Source organism: Ursus maritimus, unplaced genomic scaffold, assembly GCF_017311325.1.
Source record: "Ursus maritimus isolate PB19 unplaced genomic scaffold, ASM1731132v1 scaffold_22, whole genome shotgun sequence".
NCBI classification, from domain to species: Eukaryota; Metazoa; Chordata; class Mammalia; order Carnivora; family Ursidae; genus Ursus; species Ursus maritimus.
The window spans coordinates 4691864-4718056 of record NW_024424675.1 but is presented as its reverse complement, the minus strand read 5'-3'; the positions used below and the strand labels follow the sequence as shown (position 1 = coordinate 4718056).

General features: G+C 41.3%; 1 protein-coding gene and 1 pseudogene across 1 annotated transcript in view; one reads left to right on the top strand and one right to left on the bottom strand.

Moving 5' to 3' along the window:
- Nucleotides 1-667: 667 nt before the first annotated feature.
- The window catches only part of CFAP61 (cilia and flagella associated protein 61), a 286086-nt gene continuing 260560 nt past the window's right edge, over nt 668-26193 (top strand). The window contains exons 1-5 of the mRNA XM_008710053.1: nt 668-810; nt 9600-9750; nt 13279-13355; nt 14215-14282; nt 14517-14643. Of these exons, the coding sequence (XP_008708275.1) occupies nt 668-810; nt 9600-9750; nt 13279-13355; nt 14215-14282; nt 14517-14643 (566 nt within the window). The remainder of the gene's footprint in view (nt 811-9599; nt 9751-13278; nt 13356-14214; nt 14283-14516; nt 14644-26193) is intronic.
- Nucleotides 902-1404, bottom strand: LOC121104574 (annotated as a pseudogene).

Genomic DNA, 26193 nt, shown 5'->3' with positions numbered 1-26193 from the left:
ACTCTCCACTGTCGCTGTCATTAAAAATTCTCCTCAGAAAGGGTGTGGGAAAAGCTGGGTTATACAAAGAAAGGAGGTACTTTATTATGGAACTTCTCAAAGACTTTAATGGGCATGGTGGGCCCTCAGGAAGGCCATCATAAACAGCATTTCCTACACTTAATTGACCACAGAACTTTTTTTGTCTCAAAACATCTCTCAGTACTGTTGCTTTTCAGGGCTCTAGTTTGGTGAACTCTATTTGGAACATTGGTAGAAGCTGCCAGTATTTCCCCTATAACTCTTGACCACATGCCATGGTGGCCAATTAAATGAAAAGGATTCTGAATCAGTAAATAACTCCTTTCAGTGTTTTTCAATTCTATTGTTAGAATATTAAAGCAGCTTTCTTGGGAACAAAGAGTACAGTTTCAGAAATTTCTAGATGGGCCAATTCTCAGAAACATCATTCTTCTGGAGAGAAACATGTGGCTAGTTTGAGATGACAGTCGTCACAGCCACCCCCCGCCCAGGGGAAAATGTGTCTCACCAGCACTCAAATACCATGTTCAATCTGACCATACGGAAATTGAATTAATGTCTGATTTTGTAAGTACTTTAACCAGACCGGCTTGTCATCTCAGATTAACGGTGGACTGTTTTCTCTCTTTTTGGGACAGGATAAAAAATGTCAGTGCTCACTTCTCCAAGAGGAAAGGTAGAAGTGGTTCATTGCCGAAGAACAGAATCACAGGATATTTATTGTATCAAAAACCTCATTAGAAAATTTACCCAGAAGCTGTTTGGGAGGCTTAATGTCATCTATCTTCTGTAAGTATGTAGCTAAGTAAGCCAAGAATGTTTATCAATTTTTTTAACTGGAAAAATTACTTTCTTCAGGGGTATGGGCAGATGTCTAGTCTCAGAACTTCTGGACTTGCTTCTTGGTGCCAGCGGCCTTCATGACTCTGAGCACATTGAAGCACACAGTCTTGCTCAAGGACTAGCACTTGCCCACTGTGACCAATCTGGGCATTCTGTGTTCACCTGAAGCAGGGGTACAGGTACGCAGATCTGTTTTTGGGGCGTTTCTCAAAGCAGTTGTACCTTTGGATGTCATGGAGGTAGTCTCCACAGGTGACAGTGGTTCCGTGTGTCTTCATCTTGGTCACCACCCCAGGCAGAATCCACCCTCAGATGGAGACATTACCAGTAAAGAGGCTGTCAGTGTAGGTGCCCTCTATGGAGCCCAGACCGATGTTCTTGTAGTATGGTGGGAGCTTCTTCTTGCCAGTTTCTCCAAGTAGGACGTTCTTCTTATTTTGGAAGATGGTTGGTTGCCTTTGACAGGAACGTTCAGTCTGAATGTCTGCCATCTTCCTGGCCACCTGAAAAAAGGCTGTTTATCAATTTTATTACACACAAGGAAGGGATCCCATTCCTTATCTTATAGGGCTTTATGGTGAGGAAAGGGACAGCAAGAAAATTTGTCCTGCTGAGCAGATTGATCTCCAGAAACAACCAATCTCTAAGTCTCATAACAACCTGCAAATTGAGAGGGTTTCTCATGGGTTTGGATTCAGGCAAACTTGAGTTCAAATCTCAACTGCCCACGCACTAGTAGAGTCACTCGGGGTAAATTAAAAATATCTGCTGCTAGTTTCCAGCATTTATTTTCTGTTGGGTGCTGTGCTTTACTAGTACTGTCTTATTTACAACTCTGAGGTAGCCACTATCTTGTCCATTTTACAGATAAGAAAATGCAGGCCTGCCCAAGGTCAAGCAGTTAGTAAGTGACAAAGCCCAGATTTGCTCTCTTAACCATTGCTGTTAAAATGATCTTCTAAACTTCAAAATATGCATAGATTTTTTCTCGGTTTTTTTTTTTTTTTTGACGCTAGAATGTAAACATTCTATAATCTGTTCCTTATTATTTTTATTGAAAAAGATAAAAGATAGCTTAGTATTTTGGATTTTATAAAGCTTCATATTAAATATAATTGAAATGTTTAAACTAAGTCCAGTCTAAGACATTAAAATTTGTATTTTCTGATTATCGCACTGATGAATGTAATGCAAATGTTCACAATTTTGTGGGAGACCAGCAGGGCAACATGTAAAAAATGCTTTAAAAATGTGTATATCAGTGAAACGATTCCATTTTTTGCCATTATGGTGAATTAAACACCGTAATGATGTCCTCTGGATGGAAACAACATGTCGACACACACACACGAACACAAAAGTTAAGTATTGTGTAGAGAACATTATCAAAATGAAATCAGAAACTTTAGGAAAACAGCAGGAACCAGTGTCACCTTCTCCTTGAGGATTTTTGCTACATTCTAGAAACCTCTTGCTTCTGTTTTGACAGCTTTGCAAAGAACAGAAGATAAATACTCCCTCCACCTAAGGAGGGAAGTATTAGATCCTTTTGTATAAAACTGGGTTGCTCATTGTAAGGATGAATGAGACATAAACCCACTGCTGAAGCCAGGACAGTAAGGAAAGTAGTCTTTTCAACCTCAGCATGGAATGAAGGGGGACAAAGCCTTTAAGAATTTGAAAGCATGTGTTGATTTAAGGTCCATGCTGATTATCTGTGTGGCCCCAAAAAGCTTCAAAACTTCCTAAATAATGAGTGCATTTTCAGACAAAAGCTATGTTTGTTTACCAGTAGACTGAATAAAGCAAATAAAGTGGAGAATTTGATTAAAAGTGGTCGCAGATTAGTAGTGTGTCCAGGAAACTGGCTGAAATAACACAAATCAGGACTGAAGGATGGAGGTTCAACTCAGACTTCAAATAATGCACCCAGATAGAGTTCTAAGCTATATGCACTTACAGTCAAAAATCACAAATATATAAAGAAACATGCACCATTAGGGAGAACCAACAACCAAAAGTATAAAGCAGAATCAGACCCTCAAAGACTTCGGATGTCATCAAAGAATAGAAAATAACTGCTTACTATATCTACAGTGAAAAGATACATTGAAATAGACCATAAAAATGAATAATGAGATTTGAAAAAAAGCCAAATAAACCATCAGAAATGAAAATATAGTTAAAAGCTCATTGAATGAACTAAACATCATAACAGACATAGTTGAAGACAGAAGTAGCAAGTAGCAAACTGGGGGACCGATACCAATGAATTATCCAGAATTCAGCACAAAGAGAGGCAAAAAGTAAGAATGGAACAGTTAACAGTTACAGTTAGGTCTAATCAGACTTTTGGAAGGAAACAACAGGAAGTAGAAGAGGCAATATTTGAAGAGATCATGGCTGACAGTTCTCCAGGATTGTTGAAAATACCAATCTGGAAAACTCAGTGAAACCCAAACAGGATAAATGCACAGAGAAATCCACAGCTAAGCACATCATACTGAAACAGAAGAATACCAAAGCTGGAGAGAAGATCTGAAAAATTATCAGAGAAAAAAGACAAATTGCCTGCAAACTACTGAAGATTAGACTAATAATGATTTCTCACTAGCAACCATGATAGCCAGAGATAGTAGAATATCTTCAGTATTCGAGAGAAAACAGCACCAAACTAAAATTGTGTACCCAGGGAAATAGGTTTTCAATACCTAGAGGAAAATGAATGCATTTTCAGGCCAGCAAAAGTTGAGTTAGTTTATCAATGAACCCTGAATAAAGGGGTTTCCTCAGAATATCCTCTAGGCAGAAAGAAGAATATCTCAACTAGAAAGCCAAGATATAAGAAAGTAAACAAATATATGTGCAAATATGTTGGTAAGTCTAAGGAAAAAATCAAACTTGCATAAAGCAGTGATGATGATGCCTAATCTAATGTAGATACTAAATATAAATAGTAAGTTATGAGATATAAATAATAACTTAGGTGAAATATAGAACAAAAATAGCAGATAAATTGTCAGGTGCACGATTAGAATGAAAGTACTTTTAAAGTATTCAAGGGGAGGGTAGGATTCAAAGGTACTCCCCTTCCTTCCCAGAAACTACACATCCAAGCCTATTATGGGGTAAATTATTAATTTTTATTGAAAGACATCAAGGAAGACCTAAATAAATGAAGAAGTATACCACACTCTTGAATAGGAATATTTAATAACACAAAGAAGTCAATTCTCTTCCAATCAAAACCCAAATAGATTATTTGTTGAAGTTGATAATATAGGTGTGAATTTATATGGGAGAGCAAAGGGCCAGAGCAATTTGAAAGAAGAGAAACAAGGTGGGGAGATTTGCCCAACTAAAAACTCATTATAAGTATGGTAATCAGGACAGTGTGATAATGGCCAAGGAATTAGAGATCCCAGAAAGAGACCCACACTTATATGAAAACTTGATGACCAAGCCAGTGAGGAAAGGATGTACCATTCAATAAATGGTGCTGAGACAGTTTGTTACCCATATGGAAAAGAGAATAAATGTAAAGACCAACTTCCTGTCATACAAGAAAAAAAAAAGGAAAGGAAAAAAAACCAATTCTGGGTGAATTTATGATTTAAACGTGAAAAACAGGTAACATTGTTGACGGAATCTCTTAGATTCCAAATTCATTTATCCAGCTTTTTAAAATTTATTTTTTATAATGATATGTTAGTCACCATACAGTACATTATTAGCTTTTGATGTAGTGTTCCATTTATCCAGCTTCTTGTTGGATGTCACCCCTTGGATACCTGGTAGGTACTTCACAACCAGCACAATCATCACCTGCCTCCAAACTACTCTGTCCATACTTTCCCCATCTCGGTAACTCTAGCAACTCCAGCCTTTCGCTTGCTTGGACCAAAAACCTTGGTGTCACCTTCACTCTTGCTCTTACCTACCACACCAGCAAAGCTGTCACTTCTACCTTCAGAATACGTCCAGAACCTGGTCTCTTCTTTCCACCTCACTTCTCCTGCTGAGGTGAGGTACAAGGCACCAGCATTCTCACTTGAGTATTTCAACAGCCCCTTTGGTCTCTGCTTCCACCTTGGCATCAGTCCTCGCCCAACACTCGCCCTCCCCCCCGCAGACCCAGCAAATTATTCTCAACATAATAGCCAGAGTGACACTGTTCACACCAACCAGATCCTGTGGTGCTCTGCTCAAAACCCTCCACTGGTCTGCCACATGCCTGCCGTGACCTGGTGTGGAGCCCACCCTTTTCCCTTCTGACCTCATCTCCCTTGAGCTCCACTGAGTTCCTTTATTTTTCCTGCAGCACCCTGGGCATACGTGTGCCTCATCCAACAGTTACAGAGGCGTTTCCATTGCACCTCAAACACTGCCTTTTCCTGGAAGCGCACCTGTGCGTGCCTGCGAGGTTCATCCTCTTCTCCCCTATTTTTCTTCATAGCACTTGAACCCAACTGACATTCTATGCATTTTAGGGTTTTTTGTTTTGTCTTTTGAAAATAAGCCTGTCTCCAGTCACTAGAATGTCAGCTCCATGAGGGGAGGGATTTTTGTCTGTTCCCCTCTGTGTCCCTGGAGTCTAGAAAAAAGCTTAGCACTTGGTATGTATTCAAGAAATGTTTGTTACATTAATGCATAAATCCACTACTAGCCATGTGATTTTGCATAATCTGCTTAAGCCTTAGCATCCTCATCTGTGAAACGGACAGTTACACCTAATTTATAGGATGAGTGGGACAGTGAGAATAGTTGTTAAATATAGGGCAGTGCCTAGCTCCTAGGAGTTGCTCATTACTACTTTTTCCTTCCCCCCGGTTTTGCCTATAAGGGAACAGGGATGAGAATCAGATAGAGGCAGTCTTTTCTATTATTCTCCTTCCCTTCCTTTCTCAGCAACTAGGCAGCCATGGAACAGGATGAGTCACTGCTTTATGAGTATGATGGAATTTTCTTCCATATATATCATTAAAAGAAATCAACAAGCCTCAGAATATGGTACAAAGAGAGGCATGATTGCCTGAGATGGAAAAGCAAGTGACAGAGGGCCACTGTACATGTTAATGGGTCTTGAATCTTTACCACGCGAATAAATTTCTGCATGTGAACAAATTCCTGCATACAAATAAATTACAAACCCCCAGGTTGGTAGCAAATGTGCACTTGTGACTTGCCCTTCCTGGGGTGAAGTGTGTCACAGTTGGCCTGAGCAGGAGGGGACATGGTTGGGCTGTCCATGTGATCACCAGTGATCCATGTGATCAGTTGCCAAGGGCCCATCCTTTTAGGGGGTATTCAGAGCATGGCATGGGAGATGGGGGTGGGGTTACAACTAGGGCCTTCCTACAGATTTTTTTTGAAAACCTTCCACAAATCTGTTTTCTCAAATCCTGTACACAGACACATACTAATTACCTGAATGTTCTTGACAGCCAGTTGTTTCCGAAAGTGAGTTTCACACCGCCGCTGAGCCTTGGAGTGGCTGTCAGCGTACCTCGAATCCACACGTCTCATGTGTTTATGTATTTTCTGAATTGGCAGATATAGAAAGCATAATGTATGCCATGTGGGAGTGGAGTAATGAAAGGTTTTTTTTAATCTTGGGATCCTAATAACTATGGGATCCTAATAACTAAAAAGGTTGTGACCTACCTCAGAAGCCAGCATATCTTCAGAAGTAAAAGTAAATTTACATTTCCATAGTGTGTACCCAGCCCATGCAGCCTTTCATTTTTCCTATTAAGTAACTCCCATCCTCTTGGCAGGTCAACCTCAAGGCTCAGAGATCCATTTTACAAGCATTTCTAAAACTGGTGGTTTCTTCCTGGTTTTATTGCATTTCATTATATTACCTGCTGGCTCAGTCACAGATACAGGAATGAATACAACTGACCTCACCTAAAAACCCTGCTAAATGGTAGGGGAGAAAATGAGCAGATTGGGCATGGCAGATGAGCGGGGACAGGGCCAAAGGAATTGGCCACATCAAGTGCATGTGTCACAGTGCAGGGGGCTGGGGGGGGGGAGGAAGGAAACTGTGACAGGCTCTGGGAACACCCAGATCTGTGCCATTTGTGCTGCCTAATAAAGCAGAAAATGGGGATACTGTTTCACCCAAGATTTCCATCAAGTGTAGTTAAATAAAATGAGTTTTGGCTGAACTTGGAAAATTCGCTAAACCAAGTGAACAAATGAGACATTACTTTAATGAAAAGAACTCTGATTTCGCTTGCTGGATAATATCCTTGAGCTTTAATGTATTTTGTGTGAAATATACGTGTGTGTGTGTGTGTATTTTTGATTTGGCTTATTCCAAAAAAGAATTCTAAATCAAACTTTTAAAAACAAGCCTCTCCCTCTACCTTTTTCCACCTCTCCCTTCTTTTCTCCTGCAATGATTTTTTATCTGTCCCATAGAGGGCTAATGTTAAGAGGTAATAAGAAGTGGGAATTATACATACAAAAGTATGATGCTACGAAAGTTACTTTCTTGCACTCAGCCATTTGGAAATTGAAGTGCATTTTCCCATTGAAACGACGTTATTCATGGCTGGCTTCCCAGGCCAACCTATAAAAGCCTATTTAATCTATAATGTCTGTGTGGTATAGTACTGTGCTAATTGTACTATGGAACCCAACCACCGTCCTAGGTTCCCATGGATAAATGTGTTTCAAGTTCAAATTGGGATTCCAGGAACACATTTCCCTTGTTTCCCTGAGGGGATGGCAGCTGCCTTGTCCCAGCTCTTGCCCACTTCCTCCTCCACCGCCACCACCATCATTGCCGGGTCCTGTGCCCTGGGCATTTTCTCATCTGAATTAGAGTGAGGACTATCACTGTGAAGCGGTAGGTCATGACTCTGGGAGCCTGGGACAGAGGAGCCCAGAGGATCAGGAGCTGGAGAGAACCACTACAGGAGTGGGAAGAGGGGCAGAGATTCAGTGAATCAGAATGGAGAGACTGGGGGACTGCATCCTTTTGCTAATGAGCCCTCTGTGTGGATGGTGTATTCTTGGGACCTGAGGGCAGTCTGCTGTCTTCTTTCCACGATAGCCCTGTGGCAGGTGCACCCAGAGGAAGTCCCCTATGGCTGAAGAGTGGACCTCCTTTGAAGAGGGCCAGTGGCTGTAGGTGCTGAGATCAACATGCCTAGCACAATGTTTCCCAAAGATGCCTGTACCTCTGCTGGTACCCACGGTGATTTGTCTTGATACACCCAAGAACAAGTTTTGTTCTAAATGTGTATCTTGATTTTTATGGTTATCTTCTGTTTATAGCAAGGGATACCAGTTTTCCATTTACAATGATGTTGTAAATTTTCTATTGAAATCATCTTATCTAAGCCAAAAGTGAACCATTTGAAGAAAAAAATGAAGTACAGGAAGTGCACGTATGTGAGAGACTGCTCTTTGGTGAACGACTCTAGAAAAATGGTATGTTGTCAAGTGGGAAAAAAGCAGGCTACAAACAGTATGGGTTATGTGATTCCATTTTTAAAAACACACAAAGTACATTTCATTATATAATTATTCTCAAAAAAAAGGTAAGTCTGGTGAGATAGACACCAAAATATTGGCACTGTTTGGTTACCTATGGGAAGTGGTACAAAGGATGACTTTTCCAATCATTTTTTCTCTTCTCATGAGTACTTTCTGTTTTTGACTGTAGTCACGATTTGTTACTTTTATGATGAAAATAAAACTGGAAAGCGTATAGAACTTTTTCTCTATGCTCTCCATTATCTTTTCTCCTCCTTCAGTTACATGCTATCTTCTTAGTCCCCTTACTAAGGAATATGGGTAACTTCTGCCTTTGTTTTTTGAAGGAACACTTAAATCTTTTTCCTCCAACTTAAGATACCAGTAGATTTCACTCAGCTGAAAAAGTGAAAAGGGCATCTCAATTTCTATACAAATGGTTCTCCATGCAGTAAACCATATACAATCCCTAAGTCAGAGCTCTTGCTGGCATGCCAGGCTGCATGACAGCGGAGCAATTGGGAAGGAACATCAAGATGTCCCCTTGGGACAACCACCAGAACAAGAGTTGGAAGACCTGCTTCTCCACCCTTGTCTTTTTTAACTTGCTGGGTTGCCTTGGTTTAAGCCAGACCCTCAGGGTCCCCATTTCTGCAGCTGGATCAGGTGATAGATACTCACATGCTGTAAGAATCCATCAGCCCAGAGATAAGGGCTCAGGGTTTGAAGAAATTGGTTAAGATAGCTGACAGAGATGGGGCTAAACTCTCAGCTTCACTACTTTGCATAGGTGACCAACTCATCCAGGTTTGCTCAGGACCTGTAGCCCTGATGGTCGCATATCCTGGGGACCTTCTCAGTCTCAGGTACACAGGGACAGTTGGCCACTCTAACTACACATGTTTAGGTCAACACGGTGGAATTGACAATGTTGGAAGTATAGGGAAAATGACAAACAATTTCCCCAGCTAATCTCCAAGTGAAGGGTATTGGACACTTCGTGTAAATATAACACCTTTGTAATGAAATATAATTCTTAATAAAAACTTAGTTGGTAGCCCCAGATGTCCTGAAAGTTGTGTTCTCGAAGTTGCTGCCACATTGTTCCCACCTCTTCCGGAGGTTTCATACATTATGCGGTGGTTGCTAGGCTTCAGTAGCCAAAGGAGGGAGAAAAAAATGACACCTCCTCATCTCCCTTTTGGTAATCTTAGTCATGTGTGCAGTTTTAATCATTTCTACAGGGAAAAGGCAAACCTTGCTGTTACTCTCTGCAATGACAAGGAGGAGATCATGGCCCAGGCTACCTTCGTGGACTATCCCAACTGGAATGTCTCCAATCAGGACAGCTGGGTATCCGTGTTCCGGGATCTTGACAGTGAAATCCCATGCACAGTAAGCAATTACACACAGTTCTTATTAGAACAGCCTTAATTTTGAAGGGAAGTCCTATGTTTGACATATGTCTTTCCAGTTTTGAGACTGAGTAGTTCAAAATTCACGATGGAAAGGACATCATGACAGTGAGAAACAAAGTTAGCTAGTGGGGAGGAAAGGTGAGTTTAAGAGCAAGAGGCCAGAGAGGATGAAAAAGAGAAGGTAATAGGCAGATCAGTAAGCAAGGCGTCGGTCACCTCTGCTGGTGAAGGAGGGAGCAGGGAATCAGCGGGAGCGTCAGATGTGTGCTTCTCAGGTCTTCACACTGTGCCCCCAGCATCAGTGTCCAAAGTCTTTTTTTAATTGTTTTTTATTGAACTATAGTTAACACACAATGTTACATTAGTTTCAGGTGTACAACAGTGATTGGTCAGCTCTTTATGTTATGCTATGCTCGCCCCAAGTGTAGCTACCACCTGTCACTATACAATGCAGTACCATCGACTATATTCCCTATGCTGTACCTTTCATCCCCGTGACTTCTTCATTCCATATTTTTTAATTTTATTCCGCTCCCTTTTTACCCATTTTGCCCATCCCCCTCTCCCTCCCTTCTGAAAGCAACCACCAGTTCTCTGTATTTATGGGTCTGTTTCTGTTTTGTTTGTTTGTTCATTTGTGTTTTAGATTCTACATAAGTGTGAAATCATTTGGTATTTGTCTTTCTCTGACCGACTTATTTCACTTAGCATAATACCTTCTAGGTCCATCTATCTTGTCACAAATGGCAAGGTCTCATTTTTTTATGGCTGAGTAATATTCTATTGTATGTGTACATATGTGGGCGCAAGCCTGTGTGTGTGTATGTATGTATGTAATACCACATCTTCTTTATCCATCCATCAATGGACACTTAGGCTCAGCGTCTGAAGTCTTTGATATGTTGAGAGGGCACCTGCCTTTACATCTTTGCTCCTGTAACAGTGATAATAGAGCCTTAGGTTTCTGTTGCACTCTGTAATTTTCAAGGTGCCCTTGTGGACTCTGGCTCATTTGATGTCTTCTAGCTGTGGGCACATTACAACCTGTTGGCAACTTGACTTGGTAGCTGGTGCCAGGTCTGAGCCTTCTCTGCCCTCAGCCTGCCAGAGCCAGGCCTGCATATGGCCCCAGTTCAGTGGAGAGCTAGAGGCCATGACTGTGGGTAGCATGCTTGCCTGTCAGTGGAATTCAAGAGTGTGTCCCCAGAGCCCTAGGAAACACCGATTGAGTGAATGAGTGAGTTCACCTCCCCATATATACATGTATATGGACACACATACATGCCCACATGCACCCCAACACACCATCCAGCATTTATTCAGCTAAATAATGTCTTCCCCTTGTCCTTTGCTTCTCCTCTTTCTCACCACTCTATACACCCAGTTACTGTTTTCAGAAAAATTATCTTAAACTTGGAAATAGGCCAAAAAGATGCTTTCAGTCCAATGCTTGTACCTTTGATTGATTTTCTATTGACCAGACTATTGTACAGTTCTACAGGAACAGTGATTATCTTTGTAGATTTTTATCCATTCGATTTGTAAATAATTTCTGTCTGGTGGAAGAGATCACCTCAGAAGTTATGGTGTATGGCCTTGTAGGACATTAACAATTTTGTATCTAGCCTAGCTGTCTTATTCTAACATCCCCTCGTTAAAATGCCTAACGTAGCCAACTCCTCAAGTGCGACGAATTGTTTTTCTCATCCCACCGATCGACTCCTTCATTGATGGGTTGAATAAATCTCGGACATGTGCTTCTTTGATATTTGTATTAGGGTCATGATTTTACCTTTTCAAGCATCATAAATTAACACCCTTATTCGTAAATTCATTCCTCTTTTGTTCCTTTGCTTGTTCTCTTAAGATGGTTTCTCTTTGAACTACTTTTAAACTCCTTCAGCAGTGTAGAGCTTGGCTATCCTGTATGGTGGCCATCGGCCATATGTACTTTTGAGTACGTGACATGTGCTAGTCTGAATTTAGATGTGCTGTAAGTGTAAAATATACACTGAATTTCAAATATTTAGTAAGAAAAAAGTGTAAAATATCTCACGATTTTTATATTACTTGGCAAAATGATAATTTAAGTGTATGTTAGGTTAAATAAAATATATTGAAAATTAATTTTATGTGTTTAGCTTAATTCTTTTTTTTATATGTCTACTAGGAAATTACATATGCGGCATGTATTTGTGGCTCAAGTTATTTTATTATTGGAAAGCATTGGTATAGAGCCTGACGGCTTCATGTATTACTTATCCCAGGGGTATTTGTAACTGAAGTAATGCTTTTTATCTTAAAGCTAAAGAATAAACCTTGAATTATAATATTTTTGATGGAAGAGAGAATTTGGAAGATACATCAGCCAAATAATAAGCTGTGTACTCCTAAGACTAGTCCTGTTCAGAATGTAAAGCAGATGTTAGGTAAGGCGGTTGTGGGATTAGCAGGTAACACACGGAATGTGCTCACAGTGGTGTTGTGGCTGTTGCTATATGGACTGTAGGGTTTGTATTGTTTCCCTTTTGGGAGTTTTCAGGCTCCTGAACCAAACTCATGGTTCTTCTCTTGCCATTTTATGTCTGATAAACACCGCTTCTGAATATTTCTGAGGCATGCAGACCAAGACACACATATGTGCAGGTGGTAACACAAGGCTATCTATAAAATTGGTCAGCAGACAAGAAACACAGAAGCACTCCTGTTCTGATCTAGGTGCAAGCACCACCCCCACCAGTTAACCACCTCACATTCACATTATCTCTGGAATTTGAAGATTTGCCCATAAACACTGGGGTACTGAGTTGAGCAGATGTATGGAATAACTGCTCATTATTGAGGCCACTTAAAATGTCTTCAGAAGTTAGGGGACAAAGCTCTTTAAAAACTAGAGATTTAACCTAAAGTCCTGTTCGAATCTTGCTACTTTGAGTTTCCAGCTATCAGATTTTCTGGATCCCAAGAGTAATATTTGATTCTGACTCTGGGAATGTTGAACAAAACAAGCCATTGGATTCATAACGTGGCATCTGCCTTCCATCCTTCAAATTCATAAGAGAATCTTTCTCTTGTGTCACTTGAATAGAGCAGCAGCTGCTGACTCAAGAGCCCCAGGGAATGGGTGATTGTCTTTCACTTGGCATAGACACCCCCGAGGACAAGACTACTGAGTTAATAATCGATTTCACTCCCCTGCAGGCACTTCCCTGCCCCTAGCCCCCTTCGTGAGGGCAGGAAGAAGGGCTGGATGCACTGGACTCATTTGCAATCCCTGTTTCCTTGAATAATTCTAAGCTAGGACGACAGAAGGCAGCAAATGGAATCAGTGAGATAGCTCGAATGCTGCCTGAGTGTCTCATCACTATAGACATAAAATATCACCCCCCAAACCGGGCAGCTCTGAGCCTGTGGCCACCCCAAATCCTCCCCGCACCTCCCACCCTGCTCTGACATGGCCCGAATGCTGACTCAGCCTTTAATCATGTTCTCCTTTCTTGTACAGCCTCTAAACACGTTGTTCCTGCACCTCTTTGTGGCTGTGGATGAGTATTCCGTTGGCTGCTGCAAAGAGATTATTCGGTGAGTGGCTGGGGTCTTGCAGACGATGACATCAGAGAGCTGGCCAGCAGCACCGTAGACAAGACAGGTTAATGCCAAAATGACAGAGAAGAGACTATGTGCCTAGTTTTAAAATATTTCAAAGGACATGAAATTCTTTGAGGTGTTTAATTTGCTTATAACTTAATGGCTGTATTAAAGCCTCTCTGTTGAACAGCAGTGATATTTCTGAAAGAAAACGATCTGTTTCTTTGAGTCAGCACTCCCTTTGACACACATCTTTCACTACCATCATTTGAAGCAAACAGGTAGTGCAGTCATTTAAAAAAAATGGTTTTGGGGAGGTAGAGTAAAGCATCATAGGTTTGGATGTTTCTAAAAATAGTTTTCCTCAATCTTCTCTTTAGAAATGTTTATTAATCTGACAGACTTCAGAATCATCCTGAATAATATGGCGTGTCGAAATATGATCAGTCAGGCTGCCAGGTGATGGTGCTGTGTCTCTGACAGCCTGTGCAGACATTTGGGGGTGGTGGCCTCAGCTTTCAAGTCACTTTGTAATGTCACACCAGACCATCCAGATGCCAGGTCAAAGGTTAATGTCAGCAGAAATCTGGTGTGCCACGTGAATATGACACACTCTCTTCTCTCTACCTCTATGGAACAGACAGAAAAGAGGCCGTTTGGAATTTAAAGAAACATAGAGAAGGAAAAGAAATTGCCTTGAGGATGTTCTTGCCTTTGCAGGCAAGGAGCAGAGGAGCCCAGATGGATTTATGAACATCTGATGTTTTTAGTGAAGGCATGTGTCTCACACAGTGCCAGCTAACAGGATTTCTCTGTTATTAACACCTGTCCTGCCTTCTCTTCCCCTCGCCAGGACCGTGTTTAAGGCAGTGCCAGAGCTGCACTTCATATTCCTCATAGTTCCATCGTACATGAGCCTAGGTAAGGTCTACGCAACCACCTCCTGTCCCCAGGTGCCAACATAGGAAACTTCATGCTTAATGTGGCGCTTTGGGGAATGGGAATAAGAAGGGTCTCTGAGTCCTTAATGTATCACATGCCTATTTGATCATAACAATTAAAATACAACTTAGAATGGAAGTTACATTTTGTTCTGAAGTCCGAAAATTATTCCTTGGTAAAATGAGGCCACGTTTCTTTGTCTCCGTGATTTAGGCTCGACTCTCATAACCGTGTTTGAGCAAGTGGGGAACATTCCGAGTCTGACGTATGATGAGGACTTTGCTGTGCATATATGTCACAGGCACAACCATTACCCTCAGCTGCATATCCGCAACGCCAGGTAAGGCTGGAGCAGTGCCTTTTCTGACCTCAGGTTTACCCCAACACTTAGCTTACAAAGAGTCACTAAATTGCCAGTTCTTACTGCGAGTGATTCTAGCTTGGATTAAATCATTTTATAATGCCCGTAAGTATTACTTCATTTGGAGATATTTACAGTTCCCCTTGCTGACATAATTTACAAGACTAAATATCTGATGAGACTCATTTGGTGCTATGTGCCCAGCACAGTTGTACATTTACTACTTAACGGGTTTCTGAAAACACAATCCTTGGCCCCACACTGGGTGAAATAACTTTCAAATGGCCTTAAAAATAAATCTGCCTGTTTAGTTTTCCCAATAAACCCCACCTATTTCCTGACATTGACCCCAAAGAGGAATTTTGGAACTTGAAAGTCTTTACCGTCAGTGGGCCCAATGACATGCCCCAAAGTTCAGCTGCCTTAAGGAGATGGCTCTGGCAGATTCTATTTTTCAAAAATGGCTGCAACACCATCTTACATCCTGCAAGCTGTCCCACAAGGTGATCTTGGGAGATCATTGTGCTGGAGAGGCCACATGTTGGCCCTGGGGTTGACAGCCCCAGCATGTCTCCCACTGACAGCATAGACTGCCAGCCATGTGAATGAGCCATTGTGGACGTCCAGCCAAGGACAGCCCCCCTGTATCTGGAGCCCAGCTGACATGTGACTGCAGCCACAGGAGAGACCCCAAGCAAGGACTGACCAACTGAGTCCTCCCAGATTTCTGACTCACAAAATTGTGAACAAAATAAAAGGGCTTTTTTGAAATAAAAGTGCATATGAAATCATTTTACAAGGGTGGTTGTTTGGTTTTATCAGTGAAGAATAAATTGTGTCTTCTTGGGTCAACTGTTGCCAAGAATACTGAATTTCTTTAGAAAGTATTAAATTTAAAATTTTAAAAAGTGAGAGCCTACTATTTACCAGGCATGTAGTATTATGGCATAATTGTTAAGAATTTGCAATGATGGCGTGAGATCTAGATTCTGATCTTCATTCGACTACTCACCAGATGGGTTAACTTAAAAAAGGAACTTGGCCTCTTCAGGCTTCAGTTTTCTCCTTGTCAGTGGGTATCAGGACATTGTCTACTGCATGGAATCCTTGCAATGATTGGATGAGCTGATGGATGTACTAAGTAGTTCACACACTTCCAATCACATGTAAGCGCCCAAGGAAATGAAATATTATTAATATTAAGTTAAACAGGGGCGCCTGGGTGCCTCCGTTGGTTAAGTGTCTGCCTTCGGCTCAGGTCAGGATCCCAGAGTCCTGGGATTGAGCCCCGCATCAGCAGGGAGCCTGCATCTTCTCTCTGCCCCCCACCCCAGCTCATGCTTTCTTTCTTTTTTTTAAGTATGGTTTATTGATTGATTGATTGATAATAATTTTTTATTGTGTTACGTTAGTCACCATACAGTATATCCTTAGTTTTTGATGTAGTGTTCCATGATTCATTATTTGCATATAATACCCAATGCGCCATGCAATATATGCCCTCCTTAATACCCATCAGTGGCCTATCCCAGTCCCCCACCCCCCTTCCCCTCTGAAGCCCTCGGTTTGTTTCCCAGAGTCCATAGTCTCTCATGGTTCATTCCCCCTTCTGTTTACCCCCCCTTCATTCTTCCCTTCCTTCTCCTACCAATCTTCCTGCTATTTCTTATGTTCCATAAATGAGTGAAACCATATGATAATTGTCTTTCTCTGCTTGACTTATTTCACTTAGCATAATCTCCTCCAGTCCCGTCCATGTTGCTGCAAATGTTGGGTAATCGTTCTTTCTGATGGCTGAGTAATAGTCCATTGTATATATGGACCACCTCTTCTTAATCCAGTCATCTGTTGAAGGGCATCTCGGCTCCTTCCACAATTTAGCTATCGTGGACAATGCTGCTATGAACATTTGGGTGCATATGGCCCTTCTCTTCACTCTGTCCGTATTTTTGGGGTAAATACCCAGTAGTGCAAGCTGGATCATAGGGTAGCTCAATTTTTAACTTTTTAAGGGACCTCCACACTGTTTTCCAGAGTGGCTGTACCAACTTGCATTCCCACCAACAGTGTAAGAGGGATCCCCTTTCTCCACATCCTCTCCAGCATGCTTTCTCAGTATCTCTCTCTTTCTCTAAAATAAATAAATAAAACCTTAAAAAAACTATTAAATGGGGAAGACAGACCCAGCTACAATAAACTATAATCCTGGGTGGCTTAGAAAAATAAAGAACAGAGAAGAATGAAGGCAGCTTCCTACAGAACCTCTGTGCCCACCCCCACACCCAAATGTAAATATCCCATCAACGAGTAAGTGTTTACATTTACAAACTGTGTGATACTTCTCAGCAATGAAATGCAATGAACTTATAGACACAGTAGGGCTGATCAATCTCAGCTCATGCTGAGTGAAAGAAGGCAGACATAGAAACAAAGACCATATACTATTGACTCCTCTTGTGTGATGAGCAAACGGCTAATCTGTAGAGGTAGAGAACAGGTGAGTGGTTGTCTCTGGTGGTGGGAAGAGTGCAACTGGGAGGAACATGCTGGAATTCTGGGGCAGTGGCAGTGCTCTGTATATTGATTGGGGAGCATGCAGTTGCCAAAACTCACCCAACTTAATACCTGTGCATTTTACTATATGTTACTATGCCTCAATTTAAAAAATAATTTAAAATAAGGTTTTATAGAGAAGGTAGCCTCTGAATCCAGTCAGAAAGGATGAGCCAGAGTTTAGTCAGAGGGAGAGACTGGGCAAAGCTGTGGAGTAGGAAAGCACCTGGAATGTCTATTAGCAGGCAGTAGGCAAGTGTGGCTGCTGTTCAAGGTGTGGAGAGGAAGAGCAGGCCACTAGATGGCAAAGGAAGAATTATAATGAGAAGGCTTTATCCTGCAACCAGCAGGGAGCACTGATGAAAGGCATGTTATGGGCTGGGTGTGAAAGATAACTTTTCATGTGGTAAGTGGCTTATAAGGCAGGAGCACAGAACAGTTTGGCCAAGAAACGATGATCTTAGCTGGAATTCAGGCAGTGACAAGTCAAAGAGATCCAGTTGGGGGGTGGGGCGGGGAGCGGTGCATGGATGCAAGGAAATGTTTGAGGGGGAAAGTGCAGTTTGGTTGCCAACTGGATGGAGAAGTTGAAGGATGTGAACAAATTAATGGTGACTCGGGTTTTCAAGTATGGGGGTGTTGGTGGGGTCATTAGCTGAGAGTAAAAATAATAACATTAGATGGAGAGGTGGGAGGTGGAAATACAGGTTCTCTCATGAATGAGGAGGTCATGAAAATAAAGGAGATTGTCTAGTTGAGGAGGAGATTTTAAAGTGAAAAAGCAGAGGTCTAGGCAGAATTTTGAAAGGTAAAAATGAGCTGTTAATGATAATAAGGAGGAAAACTAGAAGAGAGGGAGAGGGGTCTTACAGAAGTCAGACTCTTAAGTCTGCCAAATAATGCAGGGAAATCAAATAATTTGAGTATAAAGAAGAGGCCTTTGGATTTAGAAATTTAAAAAGATACAGATGAGTTGAATAAAACTGATGAACTTCTAGCCAAACTGACCAAGAAAAAAGAGAAGACAAATTACCAATATCAGAAATGAAAAAGGTGATGATATTACAGATCTTACAGACATAAAAGGATAAGGGCTCTGTAAATTCAACAATTTAGATGAAATGGGCCAATTCTTGAAAAAACACGATCTGCCAAAACTCATTTAAGGAAAAAAAATGATAATAACTTGGAGAATTCTGTTATCTTTTAAAGAAAAGTTGAATGAACTTTGGGTGAGAGGGAGGGTGGCTGCCTGCCCTGACACTGGCCTCTCCCCCAGTCTCCAGCCCCAACCCTGCCCCATCCTGATTTGCTTCTCTCCTTTTTCTCTTGTCCTCATGGCTCTGAACTCTGTCTTCCCAGGGTCCGGGCCTCAGGTTTCCGTGAAGCTCAGCCCTTTGGCTCCTCTCTATCAACCGTGGCCGCTTAGTCCCCAGTGCCCTACCTCCAGCCTGTTAGTTTGGGGTCTGGTCTTGTCCCTCCTTGAAGGGCAGAGTTGGGTTTTAGAAATCACATTGCAACAAGCTGAATAAATAAGAGGCAAGGAAGTGAAGGCAAGGGAATATCCACTGGTCTTTAGAGAAGTTTGGTGATGAAGGAAAGCAAAGAGAAGAAGGCAGGTGATGAACGCTACTCAAACAATGTAAAGTCGTTCCATATTTACTGTCCACATAGAGTATTTGCTTTGCATTCTGAGATCCAGCTGGCATGTGTCTAAAGAAAGATTACCAAGGAGTAAAAGAAATTGATACAAATTATCCAACTAATTTAGGAAAAGAGAGAAGAAAATTCCTTGTAGAAAACTATTTTTCTTTCCTTTTTTTTAAATTCATAGCTAAATACTCACATTATACTTGTCTTTATAAGACTCCTTTGGTCAGGATACAAATGCTAATACAAGCCAAATGCATTCTGAAGAAAAGGAATTCTGTGAGTGAAATATATTTTTTAAATAATATTTTTCATGGATTCTCTCACACCTTTCAAATCCTCCTTCCCGATTTATGACGATTCTTTTGTGAGTATCAGCATAGGAAAATAGGTCCTCCTGCCCTTCAGGAAATTACAGTCTTTAAAGAAGTTTTATTGTAGAAGTATTCACAAGTACGCAGTTTCTTTATTATGTTAGGAGAAATTTACATAAATTAATTGCTTAGGATCTTGTAAGTAGTCTAATAATTGCTGAACTTTTGTCTTCATTTCATTTAAAAATCTTTCATTTTATTCTGCCACTTGCTAATTAGCTTGAAGGATGGGTTCATTTAATAAAATGAATTATATTTTCAAATTGGAACAATTTTTAAAATAAAATTACTCATTGCAGTCTTCTGTGTATGTAACTACACACACGTGCAAGTATATGTGTATTCTCTCTTTGTCTTTTTGTCTGTATGTAGTAAAGATCATAGGTTCTGTTAATTGTATTTTTCATTTAATATAACAGTTCATCATCCTTCCAGGTCAGTTTTATTCTTTTTAATGGCTGCATGGTATTTCAACATATGGCACTAATAGTCATTTGATTATTCCTTATTTATGGAAATTTGTCCTCATTTTTTTTCCTATAACAAGTAGTACTATGGCCTTGTACATATATCTTCAGGTACTATTTTTTTTCTGTAGTATAGGTTCCAGAAGTGGAATTTCTGGGTAAGAGTACATTAAATACCAAGATTTAAAAATAGATGCTACCAAATTATTCAACCAAAATATTCATAGCAATGTATATTCTAACGAGTGGAGTCTAGTTTCCTTATACTTCACCAACGCTGGATGTTTTCAGTTATTAAAACTGTTTCCAATCTGCTAGGTCAAGCCAATATCTTGTTATTTTAAATTGTATGTATCTAAATATTTGTGGATTTGAGTGCTGTTTTACAGGATTCATCTGAAATAAAATAGTTGAATTTGAAATAAATTTCCAGTTTAGAAATTATCTGGATGGATGATTAAATGTATGTGTACAAAGTAGACGATTTTAGGGAGTAGGGTAGATAGGAACGGTAGGTGGGGGAGGCACATTTCCAAAAGTATTTTCTTGACCTTTTTTTTTTCACACTTACTAGGTCACCAGTCTATTTTAAGAGGATATAAGTCAGGAACAGTCAGATGGGAGAGATGCACAGGGCAAGTGTGGGGAAAGGGGCAGAGCTTCCGTGCCCTATCCAGGTGGGCCATTCTCCCCAAAGCTCCATGTGTTCACCAACCCAGAAGCTCCATATTTTCTTAAAGTATGTAGGCAGTGTACCAAATCTAGATCTTGGCGATTGTCATTTTCTTGAGGAATTTTAAAGCTTAAGTACTTTCAGCATAGATATTTGGCAAGACATTATTGTATTATTATCTATTATTGTAATAGATAATCCTGTAGAATTAGTTAGATAATTCTATATAATCTATTATTGTAATAGAAAATGGTGTATAATTCTAATACTAAAACTGACATGTACAGAGTCAGCTTATCTAAAAATGACCTATTTCTTTCACTTTTAGTAAGGCGACATCTTTGCTAATCTACTCACTGATGCCCCACTTGGCATTCAGGTTGTAGGTTGCTCGAGAAAAGGTGTAGACTGTGCCCAGCCCAGCGTGGGCTCCTAGTAAGCATGTGGTAAACTGACAGTTTTGAATTAGTTTCTCTCCTTCCTACTTCCCATCTCAGCCCTTCCTTCCTTTCCTCCTTTGCCCTTGAAAACTTTAGAGTTACGGACTATAACCTTCAAGGAGACAAGGCTGTCCCAGCCTGAACTAAACCTTCCTGATTCCTGACCCTGAGGTCTTGCCTCTTCAGCCTCTGGTGGAGAAATGTCCTGCTTGCCCAGCCTACAGGAAATCTGCAGGTAGCAAGCCACAAGAAGAGTATAGTCCTGATGGCAAGGAGATGACAGTGGGTACTTTGTAAGGAGGTAGGGGCATTTATAAAAAGACAATTTAGCATACAGTAGTGAATTCATGAGGGAATGGTGACGTTATGACAATTGATGGTTTTGCTCTTGGAAGGTGAAGAGGTATGACACATTTTAAGAAGCCCTCTGTCCAAAATGTTCACATTCAAGTTTTGATACTAGCAGGTATAGAATTTCAGGTAGCCAGAAAGTCTGTTTGTGTAGATCATCTCCCTTCCTTAAGGATGCAGGAAAAAGAAGATTTTTCAGAAGGTCAGATGAGCATGGCCGTGCATCCTCTTAGGCTGCTGCTTTTCTCTTATTTCCCCCACATTGATTTTTTGACATCTGTCTCATCAATAGTTACTTGCACTGATAATTAACAGTGAAGACACAGTTCTTAAAACACTAGACCAGACAAGGGTTTGGAATGTAATTAGCCTTCCCCTGTTTACCTGGCAACATGTTCAGAACCAGGGAATTAACACTGTAACACCCAGTCCCAGTTCTTTGATTTACCCATGTGGAAAATTGTGCTGTAATCTGCCCCTCCACTTAGACACGAATATTAAAGTTACTGTTCTGTATTTTGCATAATATTTGAAATAAAGCATAGCTGCTTCTGGCTTGATTAATACTCGGTGGATTTGAGATGTTCTCAGACCGAGAAACCATAGGAATAGTCTTTCTGGGGGAAAATCTACCTTTTTCGAGTCTTTTGTGGGAGTGGGGGAGGACTCACCAGGAAAGGATTATGTGCTGTCAGTCAGTGTTGTAAAATAACTAAAATGGAGTGCTGCTTTTCTGCCGATAGTAAAGGTTAACCAGATTGCGTCAACATTATTGCTATGTAAAATAGATGAAAGACAGTTTAGGGCTTTAAAGCATAAGATTGGTGGTTTTTAAACATGAAAATTTCACCTTTTAAAGCAATTATTTTTATTAAGCATTTGACAGCCTCATGCTGTTTTGGAATTCACTTACGTTGTACTTCTGAGCAATTTCATATAAATGAATGTTCTGATGCTTAAGTTACGAGAATCCTAAAGCATTCAAAAAGAAGGGATAGTGCAATTAGGAGCTTCACCATTGCTCTTCTTGAGTCCTGGTAAGTGACCCAGCCAATAAAATCTGGTTAACAATCCAGCTGGAGTGTCGGCGTGCCAAGATGGACTTTTGGATCAGATCCTAGTGGTATAAATGTCAGAGCCCTCCTACTGGCCTTGCACGTGCTTTGAAGTCATTTAGGGTTTAAAATCCTCCATCATTTAAAAAATCATGACATTTTTCAAGGAGTAGAACCTAAATGGTTCTAAAATCCATCTTCAAGTTTTAAAGTGGAATATGTGGTTGAGAAATGATGGATTTGATTTTCTTAAAGAAGACCACTAGAGGTCACAAGAGATCTTGGAAAGAAAAAGGTGCTTTGTTTTATGCATCTGAAGAAAAAGACTGACTCTAGGTTCTCCTACCTCAAGTTGAAACAGTGTTCACGGTAAAAGCTTGTTTTAACCCAAAGACACTACTTTCTTTAGGACTACCACTAAATTAGATGCTCTGTGAGTTTTTTTTCCTTCATTCACTGATTTCTTACAGCACAGGCACACACTCTCAGAATTGAAGAAATACAATATTTATGGCATTTAAAGTAACATCAGAATCACTTTTTCAACAGTACATGTTTAAGTCTAGCTAATGAAATGCAAATCCTCTCTGGATGTGGAAAATACCGTCAGACAGGAGAGGAGAGGCCGAGCCAATATTCTGAATGCAAAGGTGGCTCGCCCCTGCTGCTGCTGTCGTTCCAGTCCTTAAGTGTGAACTTTCCATCTGTGAATTCGCAATGCTTTCTTTGCTGGCAAGGAAACAATGTGCATTTCCCACCCTGGAGGGAAGCTAGCCTGTGGATTTTCCTCTAGGATTGTAATTATATAGAGGAGTGGTCAGGATGCTGAAGCTTTGAAGCAATCTGAGGGTCTCCCTGTCACCAAGAGACCATGCCAGTCAGCTGGAAAAGTTCTGTGGGTTCCAGGCGTCATGATATTCTTTGAAAGCCCAGCTAACTGACATAGTGGAAATGATGAGACCGTGTCCCCCCAGGAAGCAAGGGAGAGCCATCCCGTTCCTGTCATCCTCCACCTTGCCTTCCCCTGGGGTTAGAGGACACCCACACCCCAAGTGATGTGTTGATTTCTTCATGCTTTGGATTCTACTCCCATTTTCATCTGGTACATTTGTCAGAGTCTGATAGACATTTAGGTACCTGAGCAATCAACCAGTCTTTACGGGATGGACCTCTTATTTCCTGCAAACAAGGTAAAAGAAAATATTCTGTAACTGAATTACATTAACAAGCACATTGTTGCCTCCTCCAAGCCCCTTCCCAAATGGAAGATATTTAAGATTGTTGCTTTTCACCCAGAAAAGTATCATTCCCATTCTACTTTACGTTGATGAACTATAACCTGACATAGCTGGACACATGGCTGCACTATGCCAAATGAATTCACATAGAGTCGCTGCTCTGCTGTCCCAGTGGCAGGCAGCGCTCATCACCTCCAAGTGCTCGAATTGGAACATTTTACTGGATGAATTGCTTTTCGTAGCTGGGGTGTTTTGTTTCTGTGGGGCCGGACTTTGTCATATGCCATTTGAGACTCTGCAAGGCTGATGTCATACTTTATCATTAGCACTGGGGCTGATGCAAGATCATAAATTATCAATTGCCCCAAGGAATGCATTTGGCAGAACAAGTTCCAGTCTACCCATTTTGGGGAAGAGCTGAACAGAGAGACTCTTTAGAACTCTGCAATTTGGAGATTTTCTTGTTATTTTTCCCAGCAGAATTAGTAGTTAGGTGTGATTATGGATAACTTCGTTAGTAGGCTGCAGAGGGCTCATGATTAGGTGTACGGCCTTGGGTCTGTCTGAGCCTTTGTTTCGTTTTTTTATATCCATGGAGTATTATTTTTGTGTTCATCCTATGTAGATAAAAGCCCATAGTACACAGTTGATTTTGGAGTTTTCTATATGATAGGTGTCTCGATTCACTTAAAAGGACTAGGATATTGAATTATTTTCCCATTATTTACAACAGTAAGCTCTCTTAATATCAATGTGGAGTGTTGTTTTTGGCAAAGTGTTTGAAAATGGATTTCTTTTAGAATCTAAGCTCCCCTCTGTTAACAGCACCCTTTTGGCAGGTTAAGTGGGGAAGTGGTTTCTGGAATGTAGTGGATGCTCTAGGCTCTTTGAGAGAGGTCCTGAGTGCTGGGGGTTGGGGGGAGCCAGTCAGAGGGGGTTTCCAGGTGGTGTGGGATGTGTCAGGGGAATGTGAAATCTCCCCAGAGCAAGTGCTGCAGAGGGCTTACTGCCTGCAGAGTCCCTTGTATCACTACATTGTACCTTCCCTGCTGTCCTTGTCCCTGCCTGTTTAGTAGATGAGAAACCAAGGCTTAGCACTGAAGTGCCTGGGCAGGTTTCTCAGTCAGTACAGGGTCGTGGGCTCCCCTCAGGCCACACGTCCCTCACCTGGAAAACGGGCTTAGTAATGGCACCCCTCAGAGCTGTCAGTGCATGTGCGATACCCACATATCCTGGGGATGGGAAGGGCCCCGCCCACGTTGGTGTCACTGTTGCTCCTGTGCTATGGCCTACAGGGTACGCAGGTGTCAAAGGTCAACAAATCCAGACTGGTTAAAGTGGTAAGGACAGATTTTAAACGGTAATAATTATTACAATAGGGAAAAGCGTGTAGTGTGAACTGAACTAAACTTTGGTTTATACGGAGGTGACTGGGCCTTTAAAAGAGAAAATGAGGGAATTGGGAAGGGGCGAGGAGAGTCTCAGTAGAGTCAGGGAAACGAAAAATTACAAGACGTGGGAAGTGGGGTTATTCCTTGTAAAACCCATCTGAGTTTGATAGCTGGAGCTTATCGGAGTTAGGCTCCTGCCCTCCCACAGAGACTGGGAGGCAGGGGCCCCACCCACAGGTGTTGGCTGGAACAAATAGGAAATTCTTTTGGCAGCCTTTCTTTCTCAGGAAGGCACTTCAAGGGGGGCTGGGGTCATCCTCAGGTGTGGCCTTGAGCTCAGAGAAAGTATGTGGGTGTTTGTTCAAGTCTTTATAGGCCAAAGTTGAAGTCTAGTTGAGAAGAGGGTTCAGAGTGTCTTGGTTAACCTTTGTTACGGAGAAGCACAGGACTCTGTCTCTGTCCCCAAAGAGCATATTCCTTGGTTGGCAACATGCTGTGCTTTGACATTAATACAAAAGCGGTCAATAGATATCCAGTTTTGACTCTGTCATTAGGTTCCTGGGAAGAGAAACTGGGAAGATGAACCACTAGAGGGTATGGAGGGGAGGGGAAGTGAGCCTTTAAGGATGCCAGAATTTGGAATAAGTGAGGGAGTCACAGTGCTGGATTAGGGATGGAGACAGAAGGAGGGAAGATGGTGAGGTCCCTTTCTAGGGACAATGAGTAGATCAGCTGGTGTTATTGTTGGTCATAATGATGGAAAGAGGCTTTAAAAATGAGGCTAAGGGCTCTGGGTTCATCCCAGAAACAGTGGGAGCTAGCAAAAGTTTTTGAGTAAGGAAGTGAGATAAAGAAAGCAGAGTTTTAAACAGATTAGTGATAGTGGACAGAATGGGAAAGTTTATACCTACAGTGGCCAGTGGGCAACCAGTACAATGATTCAAGCGTCTGTAGTGATAACCTCTTCCTTTCCATGCATTGATTATAAACGTTCTTCAGTTTTTATTGACCCTTGCTACCTAAGCAGTAGTAATATTAATAACAGTAGCATGTCGCACATTATTATCTCACCATTTAATTTACTGTCTTTATGACAGAGAGAAAACTCTGGCACAGAGAGGTTAAGTGATTTGTCCAAGGTCACAGTTAGTAAATCCAGACTTAGGCATTCTGGCTTCCAGCCCAGGCTTTGACCACTACACTCTCTCATTTATTCTCCAATCTTTTCAAAAGAGCACTGCGAGCCTTCAGTGCATTTATTGTGGAGCTTTGGTATGCCCAACCAGAGGTGGCCACTGGTAGCTCTCACAGTGCTTGTGTATACACAGAAATAGATG